The sequence below is a fragment of the Daucus carota genome, chromosome 1, assembly GCF_001625215.2.
Source record: "Daucus carota subsp. sativus chromosome 1, DH1 v3.0, whole genome shotgun sequence".
Classification (NCBI taxonomy): Eukaryota; Viridiplantae; Streptophyta; class Magnoliopsida; order Apiales; family Apiaceae; genus Daucus; species Daucus carota.
The window spans coordinates 27,443,971-27,467,168 of record NC_030381.2 but is presented as its reverse complement, the minus strand read 5'-3'; the positions used below and the strand labels follow the sequence as shown (position 1 = coordinate 27,467,168).

Sequence of the window (23,198 nt, the reverse complement as noted above, 5' to 3'; positions counted from 1 at the left end):
TGCAAAGAAATGGTCAAGCTGAGCAAGTTTAAAATTATAAATCTTGAATGATTACATATATGCAAGTGTTCTGCAAATAAGTTTCCACTGCATTGCAAAAGTCCTGTAATCAACTAGGCATGGGTTTCAGCCCCTCTGTTTTTATAAGATCTCTGTTCTATTTAAGTACTATTCATTTTGCTGCAACTTTGGAATTTAACCTTACCAGATTCAGTCCTAATAGTGATGATATAATTTATGATGGAGACGCGGTTCCAGCAAACGAAGCCATCCAGCTCACAAAGAACTTACAAGACGAATCATTGGCTACTAGCATAGGCCGAGTGACATATAAGAAGCCTATGCATCTGTGGGACAAGGCCTCAAGAAATCTTACAAACTTCACCACCCATTTTTCTTTTGTCATTGATTCGCAGGATAGAACAACTTATGGTGATGGTATCGCGTTCTTTCTAGCTCCAAATGGTACCAAGGTACCCGAAAGGGCAAAACAAGGGGGATCATTAGGACTTACAAATGATGATGAGCCCTTGAACACCACGGTTAACAAATTTGTTGCTGTTGAGTTTGACATTTTTAGGAACAGCGGTTGGGACCCGGAGAATGTTTCTGAGCATTTAGGTGTTGATATCAGCTCTGTGAGATCTGAGGCTAGTGTTCCCTGGTTGAATAGTAGCTCTAGTATTAAGAAGGGGTGGGAAAATGAAGCCTGGATCAGTTATGATTCTAGTTCCAAGAACCTTAGTGTTGTCGTTCGTACAAGTTTGAATAGTACTAATAGTACCAGGAATCAAAGTCTTCACTTTGTGGTTGATTTACGCGAGGTTTTGCCAGATTATGTCAGTTTTGGCTTTTCAGCTGCAACAGGACAGTTGTTATCTATTAATAGAATCAATTCATGGGACTTCTATTCGAGTCTGGAGTCGGATGATGATGTAACAGGTCCAACTGGTCCTGGAGGCCCAAATCCCTCTAAAACGAAAGGTAACAAGATCGGTTTAGTGGTTGGATTGGCAGTGGGGGGATCTGTTCTTTGTGCATCAGCTTTGGGCATATACCTTATCTTGAGGAAGAAAAAGAGAGAGGAGGATGAGGATGATATTCTTGTTGAGGATGATTCTATGGATGGTGAATTTGAGAAAGGAATTGGACCTAAAAGGTTTTCATATAATGCTCTTGCTCAGGCAACAAATAACTTTGCACTGAAAGACAAGCTTGGAGAAGGAGGATTCGGGGGAGTTTACAAAGGCTTCTCGGAAGAATTAAATTGTTATGTTGCTGTCAAGAGAGTATCGAGAGATTCTAGTCAAGGAATTAAGGAGTACGCATCAGAAGTGAAGATCATCAGTCGTTTGAGACATAAAAATTTGGTGCAGCTCATTGGTTGGTGCCATGAGAAAAGAAATCTTATACTAGTCTATGAGTACATGCAGAATGGTAGCTTGGATTTCCATCTTTTCAAGGGGCAGAGCTTGTTGTCATGGAGAGTAAGGTACAATATTGCTCAAGGTCTGGCATCGGTATTGCTTTATCTACACGAAGAATGGGAGCAATGTGTGGTGCATAGAGATATTAAATCAAGCAATGTCATGTTAGATTCAAGTTTTAACGCCAAGCTAGGTGATTTCGGGTTGGCAAGATTGGTTGATCATGACAAGGGTGCACAGACAACTATTGTAGCTGGGACACGAGGATACATGGCTCCTGAATGTTTTATCACGGGCCAAGCGAGTAGGGAATCAGATGTTTTCAGCTTCGGAGTTGTAGCATTGGAAATAGCATGTGGTCGGAAGCCTATTGACCCCAAGGTTGAAGAAAGCCAGAGAGAATTAGTAAAGTGGGTCTGGGACCTTTATGGACTGGAACAAATTCTTGAAGCGGCAGACCCAAAACTCTCTGGGGACTATGACGAGCAGGAAATGAAACGCCTGATGATCGTCGGGCTCTGGTGTGCACATCCAGATAGCACTATTCGGCCTTCTATTAGGCAAGCTATGCACGTTCTCAATTTTGATGCTCCATTGCCTAATCTTCCACCAAAGATGCCTGTGGCAACCTATTCCGCCCCATTAAACTATTCATCTGTGTCCTCAGGATATGGCTTGTCCACCACTCAGAGCAGCCAAACTCAGAATTCAGGCCATAGTAATGATACCGGTTCTTCAGTTTCTGCCTCTGCAGCACTTCTACATAATACTAGATAGGAGTGATTAATGATTAACATGTCAATATTATTATTTTGTTCATATTATGTTTCTACGTAGCCTATAAGTTCTTTTTCTGCAAATTTCTATCTCTACGGAGTTGATAGAATGAGAATATTATATCGGATTCACTTTGATTGTAATTATTAAGTAATTGCCGGATATATTCCGGTACTCAGTTTTCTTCACTGCTTATGGTTATCATATCAGTAAGGTCATGGCACAGAAGAAAGAAAACCGAAGGTTTGGCACTTGTCGATCTTCCAACAAAACTTGCTTAGTTTTCAGTCATTGACTGATTGCATTCTTTATTCGCTAATATTTTTTATGTCGTCCAGATTGGCATGCAAATACATCAACTAGAAACAAAAGTTGTTTTGATTTATTCAAAATGTTTTTCTAACCAAGCGTGTTGATTAATCTTATAAATTAGACCAACTGCAAATTTTTAGGTAAACTCTGTTGATGACTTTAACCTCGATAATAATTTTCTTTTGCCGCAAACTCATGAGATAATTAAATAGCAGAAGTCATTGTTTCTGGTCATGAAGCATTACCTCACTGCAAACATCAGCAAGAAGGTTCTTAAAACATACTCCCTCGGTCCCAAAAGTTTCTTTACAATTTTCATTTTTGAACGTCCCACCCAATTCTTTACATTACAAAACTTTCCCAAAATAAGTAATGGTCCACCTCTTTATCACTTTTCTTCCCTTTTCACACTACTTTTACTCCACCAATTCTCTTTTAGAGCATCTCCAACGGGGTTGGCTATAATGGTTGGCTAAATTGGACCTGTAGAATGTTATGTAAAATTTGCTGAAGTTTTGCTTCGATGGTCTTGGCTATATTGGTTGGCTATAATTTAAAAATAGTATCTTACTAATATTTTAGATCGTTATAAATAGAATCTATCACTTTAATATGGTAATAAGTGATGTGTAATTTTCTTACAGACCTGTAGTGGATCGACAAATATAGTCATCCATAGCAGGTTGGCTATAATTATAGACAAGGGGTGGCTGTGGTTGGAGTGTCGTTTTTTGAAGACGTTGGCTATAATTTTTATATTTGGTATGCCAACTAAGCTTTTAGCTGAGGGCTTCTCATTAGGGCTGAGCAAAACCGAACCGAAACCGAATAACCGAACCGAACCGTGCAATTCTGGTTAGGTTCGGTTTTTATTTTTCTGAAAATTCCGGTTAATTCGGTTTTCGGTTATTAACCGAATTATAATCCGGTTCGGTTCGGTTATTAAAATTATAAATTCGGTTTTAACCGAAATAACCGAAATATATATATGTATTATTTTAATTTATAATTTATATATAATAAAGAATTAGTTAAAAAGAATAGTGAATAGATAGGTCTGATTGTCTGACCCTTGACTCTACCCAAACACATTACACCAACCCTAATTACACGCACGCTCTCCCGCCTCCCGACAATGCTCACCGCCGGCCGCTGACTTCAAGCATCTGTATATATAGTCAAAAATCAAATCAAAAATTCAAAGCATCAAAGGTATCTAATCGACTACTCACTAAGTACTATATATATCTTCTGATTTGCCTACTTTGTGTTTAGATTTTATACCCAATCAGATGTTGGCCTGTGAGTCTGTGACTTTTGAGTACCTGCATACAGGCATCAGAAGAAATCAGCGACATCAAGCCTTCAGAACACTTTTGGCTACATATGTTGATGTTTCATATCTTGATTTTTCATAATATTGTTTTCTTAAAATTCAAAAATCCAAAAAATTCGGTTATTTCATAACCAAAACCGAATTAACCGAAATATTTCGGTTCGGTTACGGTTCGGTTTAATATATAATTCGGTTCGGTTCGGTTTATGAAAATTTTGACATTTCGGATTTCGGCTATTTCGGTTCGGTTCGGTTTTGAACCGAACCGACCGAATGCTCAGCCCTACTTCTCATGGTTGGAGATGCTCTTATATATTAAAAATCAATGGATCTCACCACTTCACCCACTTTTTTTCCTTTTTTCCACTATTGTATACATATTTCTTAACCTCCGTGCCCAAACACAATGTAAACAATTGGGTGGGACGGAGGGAGTATATAATAGAAACTATGCAATGACTACCTTTTTCTGCAAATTTCAAATGACTCTGGTTTCTATTCTCGTGGTAGGAATATACAATGAACAAAATTATAGATTATGTTTCACTACCGGATAAATTTGTATGAAGGTTCTTGCAAAATTGGAAACTACGAATAGCAATCATGATTTGGGGGCGGGGGGGTTAATGGAATTGTGGAGGATCAGAAGTGTAGGAAATTACTGTTATCCTATTCCCACCTTAGAGAATTGCCCAAAGAAGTAAATGAGATATTCCTTAATTTAACAGCCCGAGTAGAATTTGAATTCAGATAATTATGATAATGTTGTGAAATATTGTTGATTTTCACTAACAAGTCAGAACTTGCGCGAAGAATGTTTATTCAATACAATTTGAGAATGAAGCTTATTTTTCAAGGCTTTGGAACAAGACCGGCTTTGATTTTCTGAATTGTGGCAACGTCAGTTTTAAAAGAGAGAGCCAAGATGTTGTCGTCGATCCCTGTGGCAAACACAGTGCTTGGAATTGAGACAGTTCCTGCACTACTGCTCCCGAATGCAGAAACTGCTAGAACAGGCTTCTGTGCATCCGCATTAAACTGGAAGTGAACAAGTCCTTTGGGAAAAACAAACAAGTCACCAGTCTGCAGGGTCTGAGTGTAGAGCTTGTTAGTCGTGTCAATAAGGCCAACTTCCAGAGTCCCATCAAGGACGAAAAGAAGCTCAGATGCACGAGGGTGAGTGTGAGGAGGGTTTGTCGTGCCAGCAGGGAACTGAAGAGCAGCATACGAAACACTCTGACCATTGAGCGCTGGAAATTCGGCCATGCTTGCTTTCAAGACCTTAAAAGCAGGTGGAGTTTGTGCACCAACAAGTACCCTGAAGCCAGTGAATGTAAAGAAGTTCCCATCAATCGAGGTTACGTTGGATGGGACTATGAAGTCGGTGAGGATATCTGGATCACCAGCCATTGTGATCTCGACGACAGAGAAAGAAGCCACCAAGAAAAAGAACCAGCAGAGAAATGATCTTGGTGATGATCCCATGGTGTATGTAGTCTACACTTAAAGTGAACTTTTGGTTTCTTTTCCTTGATGTTGACTAGAAACCCACAAGAGGCAAGTATTTATAGTATGGAATTATGATCTTGATCCTTGGACTCTAGTTGTTGTTGCACCTGGAACACTTCTCATTGTGGAATGTGGACTACAATGTTTTAACTTTGTTATTGATGTTGTGTTGCTACAGCTGTGCCAAAACCTATGAGAATATGTTGAAGATATAGTTTATATTCCATTTGGTATTATCATACGTTGCAGATTAGCTGCTCCCTTTGTTTTTCTTATGTACAGAAATATCTTCTTTAAGAATAAGTAACCGGCTTACTCATGTTAGATGTCTATAATTTCTTGATGGCGGTGTGTAAATCAAGCCCCTGTTTGGGGGAGAGAAGCGGGAGCTACTTCTTGCTTCAGTAATTCTTGACCCATTTGTGTAAAAAAGTAAGAAGTAATTTTAATAAGTCGTGAGAAAGAAGTTGGAAGTTGAAAATGCTAACTTCTCTTTACAACTTCTACTACTTTTCCAAACACTTTAACAACTTATAGTTATTAATTTATTTTTCACTTCCGCTCGAGTTCTTTACTCAAGCAAGAAGTCGATTCTTTTAAACTAACCCAAACGGCCCGAAAGTTTTGGTGTCAATGATTGATCATGTCAAACAGTGATAAAGAATAATAATTTTGTCATTCATTACGTTTAGTGAATTAAGTTAACGTGGGGTTATTAAGATATTGACCGTTAAGCCTTTACATTTGTTAAATGGAAACATAAATCCTCAGAATCTCCCCACCTAGCCTTCAGTTTGTAATTTTAATTTTAAGAATGAAACAAATGTAATGGAAAATTGTGATTTAGGAGAATATACAGTGGTAGGAGGGGAGAGTGATAAAAATGCAATATCTGATGCAGAACGGAAACTCAATAAAGCACACAAATTTGAGCAAGATAGTTTTTGAAATCCATCCAGGAAGATGAAAAACTCTCGAAAATTATTTTTTTTCAATCAGTTAAAGATATTAATTAAAATCTAATAATAATACAAATGGAGTGAACATGCAACTGCAAACATGATCATTAGGGCTGTTCGCGAACAAGTTTGAGTTCGGCTCGATAAAATCTCGGTTCACGAAACGAGCTGTTCACGAACCAGTCCATTGATCATTACTATAGCCACAATTCAAGCCCGATATCTTCAATTTTGAATATGATCATGAGAAATACTCGATTTTAATATAATAATATATGTCATCTTGCAAATGCCTTTCTTGTTATCCAACGTTTTTCATGTGGGTCTTTTTTCGTCAATTTTCTCCTCAAAATAACGAGTCTCTTCTCCTAGTTCAATTTCTAATGATGAAAACGAGTAGGATGGAGAAGCTGGGACTTCTTGGATCACAGATGGATGGATGTGAACACTGGATAGATTAGAGGCCTGAATGAAATTATAAACATTCATACCTTGTTTTTGCCCAGCCAAACACAACATCTATGTTAGAAAACCAGAATCAGTTTTCTGGAGCATAAATAGACCGTGTGATTAAGACCCAACTGCCCAGTCATGTCAAGGCAGTTATCCTAAATCTAACAAAAAGAGCAATATATATTATCTATTGCATTCCTCACTAAAGTTACTGGCAAGTATATCAGACAATTGCAGCTAAGAAGATGCTTAGGATATCAGCAATGTATATAATCTCCTACATCCCTTTTGTGACGAGTATTGCTACGTATCCCAAATCTTGTCCCAATTTTTTTTTTCCCCAATGACGTGACAAACAAATTGCTGATTTTAATTGGGTGGTTTCTGTGCAAGCCCATTATTATAATGTGAGTAAAGCCAATCAAATATTGTCAACTAACAACTTTTTGGGTACGTTGTAACAGATAACATAGAGAAAAGAACCTAATGAATGATGAATCGGACAGGGGAAAGTGCTTGTAATTTGTAAGAAAAAATTATAAGAAGTACCACAAATAGGTTCAAGAATGCAAGTACATCATGAAAGAATTTTTATTCAATACAATAAATCGGTAGATGTTAACTCTTCAAGGCTTAGGGACGAGACCGGCCTTGATCTTCTGAATTGTTGCCACATCAGTCTTGAACGAAAGAGCCAAGATGTTATCATCAATCCCAGTGGCGAACACTGTGCTTGGAATCGAAACAGTTCCTGCACTACTACTCCCGAATGCAGAAATCGCCAAAGCAGACTTCTTTGCATCAGCATTGAACTGAAAGTGAACAAGCCCTTTAGGAAACACAAACAAGTCACCAGTTTGAAGGGTTTGAGTGTAAAGCTTGTTGCTCGTGTCAATTAGGCCGACTTCCAGAGTTCCATCGACCACGAAGAGAAGCTCAGATGCCCGAGGGTGAGTGTGGGGAGGATTCGTGGCGCCTGCAGGGAACTGGAGAGCAGCATACGACACACTCTGGCCATTGAGAGCCGGGAACTCAGCCATGCTTGCTTTCAAGACCTTAAAAGCAGGGGGGCTTTCTCCACCAAGAAGTGCCCTGAAGCCAGTGAACGTAAACAAGCTGCTGTTAACTGAGGTCACGTTTGATGGGACTATGAAATCAGTCAGGATGTCCGGATCACCGGCCATTATTATCTCAATCACCGCAAAACAGGCTACCAGTAAGAAGAAACGGTTCAACATTGCCATGAATTGATAGTAGTCACTTCTTGTTTACTGCTTTCGTGGATATCTGATACGAACCTAAATGTTGCAGTACTTATAGTAGGTGTTTGGAGTGTACAAAGCTCGTCGATATGAAGATGGCTGCGGCAACATTGTGGGAACTACAATGCATTTTCATATTTTTCTGCTGTTGGTTTAATTAAACGTGTTCTCTTTGATTAGAACAGAATTAGCAGAATACAAAGGGTAAATGACAAGTTTAGCTGAAAGGATGTGCATAAGATGAACGCTAAAAGACAACATTTAAGCATGAAATTTAGGTCGATATTATGCTCCTCAGCCTGATGATTTCACGACAAATGCTACAAAAAAAACCTTCTGTGAACCCTTTGTTGAGGAGTGATCAGTGAAGCTTGCTTCAATAACTATTGTCCTTTAGGATGAAGGTCGTGCAGGAGTTAAATATAGTTTTATACCCCAAATTATAGAGTGCAATGTAACATAGACGGAGACTACTGTCTTATTCAAAATCTCCAACACCATATATGTACCCCAAGCATAATATGTACCCCAAGCATATATAGTTTTCGAGTTTTCCCATAAAAAATTCTTCATGAAATTTGGCGGTATAATATGAACCAATTAAATCAAATCCTAACATCTCTGGAGTTTTGAAAAGATATTAATTTAACATGTTATTAGAGTAGAGAGGTCACCACCCTTGCTTAATTTACTCATACATTTAGCCCCACGGATTGATTCGTTGATTAAAGTGAGAGAGAGAGGATTAAAATATAATTTCTCCGTCATTTTTTACATGTTCATTTTGATTTTTAAGGAGTCAAATTGACCAATTTTTGATTGAACATCAGAGTATAAATTATCTATTCATTATTTTTAAATTCTGAAAATTATATATTAAACTAGAATAAATATACTCTAATGTTATAGTTTTTGTTATTTTTCTAAATTATATGATACATGTAAATTTCGATCAAGTTACGGTCAATTTAGCTATCAAAAGTCAAAATGGATATGTAAAATAAGACAAATAATATAGTTGGATTTCATTTCTCTGATGCTTCGAGATTTCTTGGTACTGGTAACTTAACAAGATAGGTTCTCATCAGTACCTACCAGAAATTGCCAAAGCAGACTCATTTTCAATTCTCAGTTCTCACAACAAAATTACCACGCTTCATTCACTTAAAACAAGAGTGAGTTAATTATTGACTTGAAAAGAAATTAAAAATGAAATGAAGAATATAAAGAAAGGACTGCCATTAATCTGAATACCATCTAGCAGAACTATTATTTGGAAGGTTCGGTTTCAATCAACTATCAACTAAATATTAATTACAATAATAATCAAATTATGAAATGAATTCAAATGAACTCTGAGAATTTGATATGTTTTACTTGACCATTCAATTCACTAAAATTTATCATGACTCGAGTAAATTAAAAATCCTCACATGCAAATTTTGTGTAACTAGGGCTCATCTTGACCACTTCAAGTTATGTGGTCTTATCCTGGAGGGTAATGGCTTTTAACTTATCTTTTACAAAACCCATATCCATAATAAGTAGTAACAAAACCGCTGGACTTATAAATACCTTTGAAATAAAATAAACAAAGTATAGTAGCTTGCATACCATACAATATACTGTGGCGTACATAATTCTACATCTGAGGTATGGTAACAATTAATCCAGAACTCCCAGCTAGGTCAAACTAGCATCAGCACACAATTAGACATACCGCGCGTGACCTGTTGGATGTTTTTGAGGTGTCAGCAACTCCTGAGTTTGGACAACTCGATTTGCAAAATTTTGAATCTCCTGTATAGAAATACATTGGTGGCTTGCAGGCTTCTCAATGACAGAAAAGCTTGATAACAGAATCAGCACCGGCTGTGAAAAGCCAGGGCTGCCTTGGATGGAACTTGCAGTCCATGACCCCTGTAAACATTAAAACAACTTAAACATGTCAGTGTGTATTCAATATGAATATAAAAATATCATTTAGGCATACAGATAATAAGTAAAGGGAATTTACTTCTCAATTTAATTTAATGATTTACAACAGAATATCTTCCAATTAATAACTGTAGATTTGATGAATCATAACAGCAAAAATTCAAGTCTGAAGTTTGATATTAAAACACATGTTTAAAAATAGCAGCAGCAAATATATGGCAGTTTGGCAGTCACGCCGTCTGTGCTACAGCAGTGGCAATAATTATATATAAATTAGCGCATCGTAAAAAAAAAGTTGTTTCTTCCATTATTTAATTATATTCTTAATTTGTTAGACTTAATACGTATTTAACATATAATTTATGATATTTTCTTTATGGACATAAACAATTCATCTTTTCTCCACCCTCCTGCTAATCCACATTTACTTGAAGGATTCTGACTTTTTCCTCTTAAACATGACGATAAATTCTGCAACAATAGGGCTCTTATTTTTATGTTTATTGTTTCTCGTTTGAGAAAGTAATATCTGTGTTAAAGATGGTATAACGATCTTCTCGTGCCTGATTGCGACTGAATATATCATATGTAAGTGTAACATCATACCAATAATGAGGTTTTTATATATGTTGTATCCAACCACGCACCTGAATCCCCATGTTTTCATATATGCCTTATACCAGTACTAAACACCGTGTCCCTAGTTTCTTAGTTTAATATCATCTATGGTGGTTATAACTTATAATGAATATTCAACCAACCGTTATTGATCAGTACCTTAGTAGACACAGAACTCATTAGGATATGACCAGTGACAAATAAATCAGGAGTTGCCAATATATAGTTCTTAATGTAAATACTATACAACAAAATCCAATAGACTCGATGATTTGAGGCTTTGAGCACTAAACAGCAACTTGAACAAGTTCATGAAGTGGCTCGTCAGTGCTTATATGACAACCCATCACTAGTTTAGTTCCGCTTTGTTTTCCTTCTATTTAAATGCTATGAAAATATTTACACGCACACAAATTTAACACAGACAAACACAGACACATATATATATTATATATGTATAATTTTGTGTCTGTGTGTGTATTTATGTAGGTATAGTTGTATATATACATTACAACAATATAAAGTTAACTCACATGAACTGGATAAATTATTTATATAAAAATATGGTCCTTGACAGATGGACGGGGACCTGATCGCATATAAAGCTTTAATAATTTTTTTATAAATACATTTCTTGTAAAATATACAAGAAGCTTATATACTTTACGCTATAAACGCATTGTGCATATATATACAACATAACAAGAGAGGCATTAGTTAGAGCACTGACCTCTTCCATTTGAGCTATGATGCCCACGAAGAATTTCTAATGGAACAATAAGAGGATTTTGATTTAGATCGGAATACACCATGCCATGAAAGACATATGCTGTGCCGTCATCAGAACATGATGCAAATAAGGGATAGGTCCGATGATACGCTACACTGGTTATGTCTTTTTTGTGACACCTATGAATTCAAAAATAAGATTAGAGAAACTCAACACGTATTGACAAAATGTTAATACAAGAATGATATATGCAAATGCACTTGTAGTCGTACACACCAACTGCAGGCTAGTAGCTTATAGCAACATTAACTGGTCTAAGAATTTACTCCATTTGAGAAAGTAAAGGCAGTTTTGAAGCATATGCTAACCACATTATTCAACTATTTGTGCTACACTGCAGCAAATGGTAAACTTTTCTTTATGCATACAAATTCAATGAATCATCTATAAATCACCACATCAAACTTTTTACCCTCATCTCTATGACAATGCTATAATTTGTCACAGAGTCCATAAGTAGGACAATTATTTTACTGAATAACGCCTGAGAGCACTAATCCAACAAATTTCATGCCAATATTTGCTCAACTAAACTAGTTATACCCGACTTCCTGGAATAAAAACAATGCATGCCAACATTATTACAAATTGTATCATCTAAATTATACATTATAATAGATTTGTCTTTACTAACTGAATCAGCAACAAGCACCTATAAGCAGAGAGCTGTGTCAGAGAGGCAGGACCACAAAGGGCCAACACTTGTATTACTGACTATGAAAGTATACTTCCATTGCAGGAAATATCTTAAGTGCAAGGATTGAATTACCCAAACATCATGCTTCGAATTTCAGGGGGACAAAACATTAATGATTTTAATACTTGTGCTATGATAAACAATTAAACAAACAATTATTTCTTGCAAATTTATTTACAGGTATAGCAAGATATTATGTTAACTATCATTGTATATGCATAATTTATTATGCAGATCTTTTTCATATTACACCTGTCTACCCCGTTGAATGTTTGCAAAAGATTAAATTTTTGGGGATGAGAATAGTATGGAAAACAGTTTATGCTGCAATTGGGAGAAAGTACAGATAAAGTTGAGCTTAAATACCCTAAGCCTATATCATCTTTTTCTACTAAGATAAGACATTATTTTGAGGTGACCACAAGTTACCATGGGTTTCAAATCATTTCTTAGTTTACAATTGGGGTCAAACATACCCACATCTTACTAAGATAAGACATTATTTTGAGGTGACCACAAGTTACCATGGGTTTCAAATCATTTCTTAATTTACCATTGGGGTCAAACATACCCACCACGTCCCACTCAGAATTAGGGTCGGGAAAGGGTCTACAGCGAACAGAAACAAAAATGTTCAAAAAAAACTAAATGTCTAATTAAAAGTGACCTTCCTTTCATATTAAACTCCATTAAATTATTTAAAAATAACTGCTGAATATTAAGCAACAGAAAACTCGAAAAAGTAAGGATTCAAGAACTAGATACCTAAGGATTTTGTAAGGTTGGGATGAAAGGTCCATGTCAAACCAGCACAATTTTCCTTCTCTGCTACCAACAAGGACATTATCCCCTGCAGAAGCAGCATATATGTTACTAATAAAAAAGGAAAACACAAATTGGCTTTTATGAGACAGAAGGAAAAACTGCAACTAGAAATAAACAGGAAACTGGTAACATACCACCAGGATGAATGGCAATAGAAGAAACATTACGAAGCCCGGTTTCAAGCTTTTTAACGAGCTCATGCTTCAGCAAATCATAAACACGCACAGTCATTTTCGTAGAAATAAAGAAAAATGATCTACTTGGATGGAAAGCTGTTGAAACAGGCAGTCCATGCAGCTTGAATGGTATTCTTTGGGTGAATTTCTTCGAAAGCTGGTGAACTGAAATTGCTCTAGATTCTGGTATCGAATGAATTAAGAAATAGCACATAATATTGAGAAGTGAAATTAATTTAAATGAGCAGGCAAAAATGTGAACATATATACATAGCAAGCTCAAAAAGGCATGCCCCTCGTGAATACTATGAGATTACAAGCACCTTCATAGGATCATTTAGGAACCTAAAAAGTTGCGACATCGAGCCCATAATTCATACATGAAGACACTTACATAAGTATCTTCTTCATGCAGGTACACAATCCAAAAGGCATATAGGTTATTACCTGCAATCTAAGAAAATTGCTAATCTGGACGTATTAGTCATCACAAACATGAACAAGACAAAGAACTGAGCACATAGTTGAGCAGAAATCATAAGTTCCTAATTTATTATATCTCTTCCTTAATTATTCCAAAATAAGAACTGCCCAAAACCAATAACAAGGATATCAGATGGCATTACTGAGGAGAAATAGTCTCCTTTCCGGTGCCATTCCACTGAAGTCACTGTCTGCAACGTACAAAAGCATGGAACTGAAATTACTTAAGAGTTTAATTGCATATTAATATTTCATACAACTGTGCTACAAAATATGTCACAGGTAAATTCAAAAAAGTACCTTTATGTGCTTTAATCTGATTCCCTTTTGCTTTTCATCTTCAGTCCAGATTACAGTGGGCGCACCTTTACCTATACAATACGGTTTATGTAATTATCAGCCATCAGTCACTAGTCACTACACAAACATATAAAGCCAAAATGACGAATCTAATTTAAACAGACTAGATTCATCTGGTGCAGGTGCTTCAGGTTTTTCAACACGCAGAAGTTCTTCAATCTTATGTTGCTCTTCCCTTCCCAAACCAGCGTTCAAAAGGTAAACATCTGCCCCCCTGCAATTGTTTTGCACCAGAGTACTTGTATTCAGTAGTGAAGAACAGAAACAAATGCTATATATACGTATATATAAAACTTTGTCTTACACAGCAACTGCTAAAATAGGAAGCTCTAGAGAAGGATTCCATGCCACAAAATTTACAGATTCATCTAGCTCCCAGATTTTAAGACATCTTCCAGTGTCGATTTCCCAAATACGCACAGTTCCATCACTTGACCCTTTATGGAATAAAGATTATAGTCAAACTCAAATCAATCAAATTACACACCACAAACAATTTCCAAATTATTTATTTTCCACACCGATGAGAAACGGCTTAATGAAGTACATTTTACAGTCACCAGTTATCTTGCTTGATCATCTAGCTTCCATCATGTTAAAAATAATGCTCTGAATTTTAAATTAAGATTTGTCTAAATAATTGGTTGATGTTGACCAAATCTTTTAGTTAAATTATAAAAGAACTAGCCTTTAACCCGTGCGAAGCACGGGCGGGTGTAGAATTCGTAATTTATTAATTATAATTTAAATTTTAACATCATCTTATTAGTATTTTAGTATTAATGAATTAGATTTTAACCAGATTATATTTACCAACTAATTACATTTTTTGGACGACTACGAATTATATCAATATCGGTTTATTATAATTATAATATAGTATATAAATAATATATAAATTATATTTAAAAGAATAATGGTAAAGTTTTTTTTATATTGTATTACATCACAAGTGTTTGTAATTTGAACGGTATAAAACTCTTTAATATTGTAAGAGTAAGAGAAGTCTACATGTGACCGACTTGTAGTTATAGAGGAGATGACCAAACCAAAATTTTGTACGACTACAAATTAAACTTATGTTGGCTTATTATATTATAGTATAGATTAGATTTTATTTAGTTTAGAATAGTAGCGGTTATGTTCCTAACTTATATAAAACCCATGCAGATGATAATAAGAATATATATGATTTCACGTTATATCCTTTTTCTCTCTATGATACTTGTACACATATAAATAAACCTACAAATGGTTTCAAGAGCTCTCTTATTAAGGGGCCTGTAAAACACCATCATGACCCATAACCCACAACTATAGCCATATGTCACAACTGAGAAGTCATACACAACCTATGTTACCCGGACTCTCCATTTTTGTGCCTATACCCGTGTCCACCGGACATGACATGGGTGTGGGTATGGGATCTGTGTCGGATCCTTCTTATTACAACCGGACACCTCACCTTGTAACATCCCAGGTCAAAATGAAAACTTAGGTCTTGTTTCAACTTGTTTAAAGAGATCAAGATCCATGAATGACTTGTTTCTATGTTGTTCTATTGATTTTATGCTTCAATTTTCAGCGTATGTGATTTATGTGCAGTAGACACTATTTTTATGAATGTACAATAGACTAGTCTATATAAAGTTTTACTTGCATGGAGCTTAAGTGCCAAGTCCCCGTACCCGAGTCTAATTCCGGATCCATGTCCACGAATCCTAATTATCCTAAAACTACGAATCTGACTCTTGGATCTGTACCCGTGTCCGATACCCATACCCGTGTCCGGGTAACTTAGTACACAACTATAACCATAAAATCACATACCATGACTCAGAAGTCATACATAACCATAACCATAAATAACAACATGCAATGGCTAAGAAGCCATACAAAAATCATATCCAATACACAACCAAAAACCGAAGCACAATATCACATTGGCGAAAAGCGAGGGGGGCAACTAATGAGGAGTATGTACAAGAATATAGTCGGAAGTGCAACAAGAAAATGATATTTCAAGAAGATGAGAAGACAAAAGAGGCTACTACCCAAGAACATGAAGCTGATGATTTTTGATTTAATGACAGATTAAAATATAAAAGCAAGGAGTGTTAAAATTATGCTTTGAATTTAAAATTAAGATTTGTCTTAATAATTGGTGGATGTTGACCAAATCTTTAAGTTAAATTAGATTAGGATTAAATTTGAATTAGTTTTGAATAGTAGCAGTACTTTTAGGTAGATATGTTATTTCAGTATGTTCCTGGCTTACATAAAGCCCATGCAGATGATAACAATTATATATATGATTTCACTTTATATCCTTCTTCTCTTCTCCATTATACTTGCACACACACAGAATTAAACCTACACATCATAAAGCATGGCATGATATTCCCAGACATGCAGTCTTGTTTCTATAAAAATATAAGTTTTCCTATTTTATTAATAACGGCACTCAAAGTTCTACAAATAAAAATCTGTACCAGAAGCAATCCATTGTCCAGAGGGATCAGTAGAAATTGACATGACTGGACCCTTGTGACCTCTGTACTCAAGGTAACATGTGCTTGGGTAAGGTCTAAGATCTTTTCGGCTAGGCAGCTTGGGTTTTAGAGATTCAGGATCAATATTAATCTGAAAATGAAATAAATGTACAATCGTCGTGAATTTAACTGAAACTGATAGGCGATTTTAGAGTTCAAAATATACAGTAAAAAACATGCTCCTAGTCTTACACGTTTTTTCCTGGCTCGAGGGCACAAGTACAGATCCAAGCAACGATCAAATGTTTCTTTGACAGCTTTTTCATATGCTGGGACACTTCTCAATGACAAAAACCTATACAAATAGAAATCAAATAAGTTCTAGTATGTTAAAATATTAAACATACCGAATGGGCATACAAACTTAAATGAATTACCGTTTTGGAATAAATTTAGGCCTATCTTCTTCAAACTCAAGCTGATAAGCGTCTAACTCTTCTTGTGTTGGGATAAATTCTAAAGAAGGATTATAGGATTCCTCGTGGCCTGCAAGGGAAAAGCTTATAAACACAATAAAATCCAGTTGACAAAGAATGAAGAAAAATATTTCAGATCTTTAAAGTAAATGAAAGTTCAATGATAGAAAAAGAAATTGTTAACTTCAAACCTGGCAATTGAGGCTTTGGAGCAGGAATATATGCCAAGCCACCTGCCTTCTCTGTCTGATCATCACCCCACAAGTTATAAACTTTCGGTTCTTCTTTCGGCTTATCGAATTTTATATATCCATTGCGGATTGCTCTGATTAACTTTACAATCTGCAGATTGGTGGGAAGAAATCAAAAGACATAAGCTCGATTCTATATGGCAGTTCCAAGAAAACACTACTTTCCAACATGTCAAAACTCGCCAATTCAAATGTCATGAAGGGGCTAAATAAGCTAATTGTTTAGCCTTCTAGCTTAAAATTTTACTTCTTTGTCTATGTGCAAAAAATAAGCACAAGACTTATAACTGAATAGTAAGTTTAATTTATGAAAGGAGGAGATAAGTACTTTTAGTAACTTATTTTAAGTTCTTAATTTGACTTGCAAATTTTTTTTAATATTATTCTCTCATATTTTATCACTTATAACTTATGACTTTATCCAGAAGTTCCAACTTGAGTCATTAGTAGACAAGCATATATGATTCAAGTACAATTTCATCACACTTTGGGATATATGTAGGCCTGTAAACAGATCGGATTTGGATCGGATCTAGCTAAATCCATATCCTAATTCATTTAATTTTATCGGATTCGGATCGGATCGGATCAGGAGTCGGATATTATATATGTAATTACAGATAAAGCTAGCAACTCTCATCCTGACTAGAGGATCATATATTTATCGTTGCATGTTAGTAATAAAATAAACACCAATACAAATAGCCAGTGTTACAGAATACATGGGATTCATGACTTTGAAAGTCTCGATCCCAGTATAATATTTCCGTTATCTTTTCTCTTCCCACAAATATCTCATCCTTGTCTTTTTTTTTGTCTCCTCAGGAAGTCATCATAGTCCTCTCTATTAAATAAATTCACACTATCTTTTTATCTTAATCCCCATGACGAAACATGTACATATTTTTATGTAACTCAAAAAGCAATGTGAATGAGCAGGTGTTGTAACATGATTACCTTTTTATGTTCCCATTTTGATTCAATAAAACGCCTTTTTGGTTCCGGAGCATTTGACATTGGATGTTTAGCACCATCCCAAGCAAACCAATCAACATAAGGCTGCATGCAACACACCAAAACAAAACTAAGGAATCACTACACAGAAAATAACTCGCCTATATAATAGAGTACAATTACGAAGTAATGAGGGCTTTAAGCAGTAACGTTATACACACCGCATGTGGGTCAAATTCAGCATGTGGAGCCTTTCCTTTCAGCAGTCTACGAATAATCTTAGCTTCTTTTGGGGTTATTTCAACTTCCTCGTCATTGTACTCATCATAGATCTTACGCCTGATCATTATAAAGAAAAACCAATAAAATATATCTCAAAAGCTTCTATTACAAGGAATTATGGACTTCAAAGATTACATTAAAATTCTCTTTATCTTCCTCTCGATAAGGTGAAATTTTAGTACGCCACTACTTCACTTTAAAAGTCAAATTAACTCTGTTTAGTAATGCCAAAAGTTTTTAAACAGTTTACAGATTGCATACATTCTATTGGAGATTTAAATTACTGCATTTAACACTATCATCTGAACACATCTTAACAGCAAGGACAGAAAATTAGGTAAAGAAAGTCAAGATACTTCAATAGATTTTATTAAATTATTAGAAAACAGAATATACCAGGATGCTAAATAAGTAAAATTCTTGTCACAAAAGATGGTCAGATGGTGTTTAATTATACTTGCAAGCTCTTTAAATTAAGAGTTTAGTATCCTTTATCATTCTCTCATGAAACCAAGATGAAGATACATTGCTCCCAATCACATATATACTACTATTTAGATGAGACAAGAGTCAATACACAAGCTCCAAACTTGGTTGCCTTTGAGCAAACGTAATCATGGAAATATTGCCATAAACAATCAAGATTAGACAGGAATTTTATACAAGTATGTAGGCATATGTGTCTACAGATTTATAGTCTATAGAGAGTGAAAGGGAGTAAGAACATATTTTATTCTTATATCCAATATCAGTTAAGACAAATAATTACTCACCAATGTTTTAATCAGCTCTCTCTAAGAAAAATTCGGGTATTTTATTCTTATATCCAAAATCAGTTAGACAAATAATTACTCACCAATTTTTTAAATCAGCTCTCTCTAAGAAAGATTCGAGTTTATCTTGTTTCTCCTTCTTCTTCAGCTTCTTTCCAGAAATATCATACCCAATATGTTCCTCATCCTCATACCATTTAAGAGGGACGTCGCCGATTGTATTTCTCGGTGCAGCCTAATGAAGGAATGAGGATAATGAAATGAATGAACAGCAAGGAGTTTTTCATGGCCTAGTTACAGGCAGAGCTAATTAAACTAGAAAAATAGGAAATTTATGGTCTAATGTTAAACACCTCATCCTCGGATGAATCACTCTCTTCAACCCCTTGATGAGATTCTCCGCTTTCACTCTGACTGTCCTGACCAACATCATCATCATCATCCTCGTCGTCAAGGGAGACAGCATCATCGCTTGTAGTAAGGTCCTCCTAATATTATCATTAAAGCGAAAATTATAAGACATATATAGTCACATATAAAATTTGTCTAGAAAGTATATTAATTTTTTGCGAAGCTGAAACAAGAATTGTAATTATAAATTCATGCATCCTGAGCAAAACAAATACCTAAACGTCTAAACTGCTCAACTAAGTCATCCATTTTATCAATATAATTGGCAAAAACAAGGTTTATACGCGAAGGAAAAAAAATCATCCTATGATAGTAATACTCTTACGTCTTACCAGATATATTTACAAGGCAATAAGGCATTAACACTGTACCTTATTATCTGTGAAATCACTATTTTCCAATCCCGAATCACTCAAACTGCCTTCAGAACCTTCTTCCACCGACCAATCCTACACAAAAATAAGCAAAACGATTAAAATCTAAACAGTAAAAGTTCCAACAAACTCAACTCTCAATAAAGCCAAACCGACTGATACACTATTCACAACTACACACCTTGCCTGAACTTCAATTTAATCATCAAGCAGCTACATAATTATTAATACGACAATGCCGAGTATTCGTATTTATAACAAACACATGAAGTATACACACATTTATATATACAAACTAATTTTATTTTCTTACAATTCAAAATCAAACAGGTCAAATTAACACAAAATTGAGAAACAATTATTTAGAATAATTACAAAAGAAATGAAGTATAAAGTTAGTTTCAAGTGGCGCGTCATATATACCTCATCATCGGAATCAGAAACAACGGGGTCTTCTTCTTCGACCACGTGTTGTTGAGGCTCTTTCTCTTTGGACTTTGATTCTTGCTTTGACTTTGGCGCCTTCATTGCGAGAGAGAGAGAATCTCTACGAGGAGAAAGAGAGAGACTAGGGTTTAGAGAGGTTTAAGACGATAAAGAAGAAGATTGTTGCATTCGGGTCTTAGAGATGGGCTGGACCTGTGTATCGAAATTGTTTAGGGTAAAACTTGTTTGGGCTGGATGTATATTTTTATGACGTGTGTAAAATGTTTGGGCCGGATATATGTGCATATATCACACTATCACAGTCAACACTGTTAGTAGATAACAAATTCTGTCAAAAAAAAAAAAAATTGTAGATAACAAATATTAGAAGTATTTTCGATTCACAGTCAATAGTATCATGAATAAAAAAAGTAAAAACCCGTTACAAAGCTCCGGTATGTATCCTCTCTATATTATTATTATATTATATTATTATTTATGATTATTATCGGGCATAATTTGTCATCTAATGAGTTATTTTTGTATTCAACCGTTAGCTCATAAAAATAATTTAACTGCAATCGTAAGATTAAATCGTCAAAACTTAAGATTTTAATTTAACTTACTATATTATGAGTGTTTGTATATTAAATTCATATGTCATATATATAAGGGTTAGTTTTATAGGATATATAATAACATTGAAGTAATAAAGTACAAGTCATAATTTTTTAATTTAGTCAAAAATAATATCTTTGATTATCTAAATTTATATATAATTTATCATTTATAAGTTGTCATAAACGTAATTATCAATTAATCAATAATATCTTTTAATTTTAACAATTAATTAAGATTTTTGTTCTGCAGAACATAAACATTGTAATCAAAACAGATTTCTCCTATACAACATTACTCGTCCATTACATGCCATTACCACCCCTAAAATGACATCACCTACCCGAGTTCCACTTCCAATCCTACTCAATCCATCTTGGATTTTTTTGTTGCCTCAGTTAGGCTTCTAACAGGCGGCAAGCAAGCTCTTGGAACTCCCAAGAGCTCACAATATGTCATATGCCGCTCCCACTAAATCCTACTTCGACCAATATTACAATATATGTTAATGTATAGAGAGTTCATGATACTATGTCAACAATTTAGCATGATATTTGAAATATTTTCAGTTATCAACGGATAAACATATTCTTAAAATATTTACGTTAGTTATAATCTTGTGTTGATTTTTTTTACATAGATAGTGAATGCATATAATTAAACAACTCTGAGTCTAAGTTACACCATAATCTCTAGAGCTTTATTTGTTTGACCGAGGATATTAAATATTATTGCAGTAATTTAGAATGGAATCAATCTTGCTTCGGTTAGTTGATTCGCTGGTGTTCCATGACCGACGTAGTGATCAAGATGGCGACAATCGGTCTCCACTATATAATTATATAATAATGAATATAATATGCTGATCTCATTTTATTTCAAGCAAAATCAAAGAAGAAATTATGTTAAACAGATCATATTGCGGCTTTTTCCAATAAAACATCACGCAAAATTTTAAACTCTTATAATATGAAACTGTGAAAGGAATGACAGAGATATTTAAGATCTCACTTAATCAATTTTTAATACTCACATCAAACTATCATCAACACCCATGGTCTAAACTATTAGCGACTAAATCTCTAATTTTGTAGGAGTATTATAAATTAACAATGCAGAACAGTTATAAGTCATAATAAAATCAGCACTACCATCCTTGATCATTAATAAAAAAAAAAAGTTGACATAAATTTTCATAGTATAATCCTAAATAAAATCTTGAGAACAATTTAACTGATGTCAATAACTAAATATAATCAAAATTCCATACCTTTAAATTTTCATCAGGAAGCCCGTCAAAGGGCCACAGATTGAACAACATGGTACATTCTTCCAATGTAATTAACACATAATGTATTTTAATGAAGCTGCGAATAAGTACATGATCCAGATATTTACAAAAGCTCGCATCATCAACTGTCAAACATAAACTTTGAGCTTCAACAAGACAACTATAACAAGACATTTTGAACTAGTGTTCCATAGGCAAACATCAGTCATACAGATATCACATTTTTCCTCTAATTTAGATTTGTTTCAAATCACGACACGCTTTAGTTAACTATTTCATTTTGCAATTCATTTCTAAAATGTTAAATTGCAAACTTAAAAACTAATGTAAAATGAGTGTTGATGTTATAGAGTTTAAAAAAATAACTATTATTTATGAATATGTTTGATGGCTATTCCCAGGATGGAAATAGTGGTGGCAAGTTTGATACTAGCAGCACAATGCCTATTTATAGCACAAATAAAATATTGTGTGCTTTTTAATTGAGTTTTGAACGGTACATGAAATATAATCCTCTTAAATTCACTCAACACCATATGCCATAACCATAATCAAATACTGCAATTTTTTAAAAATATATATAAACTAGTTAATGAATTAAACGTGACAAAGATCGTGCCACGATTCGTATTTTAACTTTTCTCTCATTATTATTAGAATAATACTCAAAAGTACCTACTCAAAACAAAAAATATAAAGTAATTCGTAGTATTAGAATTCCATTACTAAGTATATAGTCTGGAGAGTGCATAAAGATAATTGAGTGCACAAATATATCAAACACCTCATACTTGCATGATAAGGAGGGGTGTTGGGTTATGATGGAAATTAAAACAATGTTGAGTTTTTGAGTAGTAAAAGAGATTATTGTAGACATGTAACTAGGAAATGGGTTTGCAAAATTGTTGGATACCAGTGAAGGTAAAGA

The 23,198-nt window shown here is 34.8% G+C and overlaps 4 protein-coding genes across 4 annotated transcripts; 1 reads left to right on the top strand and 3 right to left on the bottom strand.

Annotated features, from left to right (window-relative positions):
* LOC108196662 (L-type lectin-domain containing receptor kinase IX.1) lies at positions 1-2,279 on the top strand. The gene has a single exon (XM_017364061.2). The coding sequence runs from the start codon at positions 120-122 to the stop codon at positions 2,202-2,204; it is 2,085 nt and encodes a 694-aa protein (XP_017219550.1). The 5' UTR covers positions 1-119; the 3' UTR covers positions 2,205-2,279.
* Positions 2,280-4,568: 2,289 nt separating this feature from the next.
* On the bottom strand, positions 4,569-5,560 carry LOC108193361 (germin-like protein 9-3). Its single transcript, XM_017359975.2, has one exon. It carries the CDS (start codon positions 5,335-5,337, stop codon positions 4,705-4,707), a length of 633 nt encoding a protein of 210 aa, XP_017215464.1. The 5' UTR covers positions 5,338-5,560; the 3' UTR covers positions 4,569-4,704.
* Positions 5,561-7,284: 1,724 nt separating this feature from the next.
* Positions 7,285-8,513, bottom strand: LOC108220196 (putative germin-like protein 9-2). Its single transcript, XM_017393893.2, has one exon. It carries the CDS (start codon positions 8,015-8,017, stop codon positions 7,400-7,402), a length of 618 nt encoding a protein of 205 aa, XP_017249382.1. The 5' UTR covers positions 8,018-8,513; the 3' UTR covers positions 7,285-7,399.
* Positions 8,514-9,537: 1,024 nt separating this feature from the next.
* On the bottom strand, positions 9,538-20,542 carry LOC108204538 (ribosome biogenesis protein BOP1 homolog). The gene is made up of 18 exons (XM_017374029.2): positions 20,359-20,542; positions 19,933-20,010; positions 19,504-19,638; positions 19,234-19,385; positions 18,317-18,434; positions 18,099-18,200; positions 17,082-17,232; positions 16,852-16,960; positions 16,667-16,769; positions 16,415-16,565; positions 14,227-14,359; positions 14,027-14,136; positions 13,863-13,933; positions 13,693-13,753; positions 13,038-13,265; positions 12,844-12,928; positions 11,322-11,500; positions 9,538-9,955 (listed from the first exon to the last, which is right to left on the bottom strand). Exons 1-18 carry the CDS (start codon positions 20,461-20,463, stop codon positions 9,870-9,872), a joined length of 2,157 nt encoding a protein of 718 aa, XP_017229518.1. The 5' UTR covers positions 20,464-20,542; the 3' UTR covers positions 9,538-9,869.
* Positions 20,543-23,198: the final 2,656 nt, after the last annotated feature.

Bases quoted from the DNA above. Each gene is read 5' to 3' on its own strand.
- LOC108204538 (XM_017374029.2), bottom strand. From the start codon at position 20,463: ATGAAGGCGCCAAAGTCAAAGCAAGAATCAAAGTCCAAAGAGAAAGAG. The intron at 17,233-18,098 runs GTAATCATGTTA...ACCAATCTGCAG, and splicing joins CAAAATGGGAACATAAAAAG to ATTGTAAAGTTAATCAGAGC. The intron at 16,566-16,666 runs GTAAGACTAGGA...TTTCATTTTCAG, and splicing joins CTCGAGCCAGGAAAAAACGT to ATTAATATTGATCCTGAATC.
- LOC108220196 (XM_017393893.2), bottom strand. From the start codon at position 8,017: ATGGCAATGTTGAACCGTTTCTTCTTACTGGTAGCCTGTTTTGCGGTG.
- LOC108193361 (XM_017359975.2), bottom strand. From the start codon at position 5,337: ATGGGATCATCACCAAGATCATTTCTCTGCTGGTTCTTTTTCTTGGTG.
- LOC108196662 (XM_017364061.2), top strand. From the start codon at position 120: ATGGGTTTCAGCCCCTCTGTTTTTATAAGATCTCTGTTCTATTTAAGT.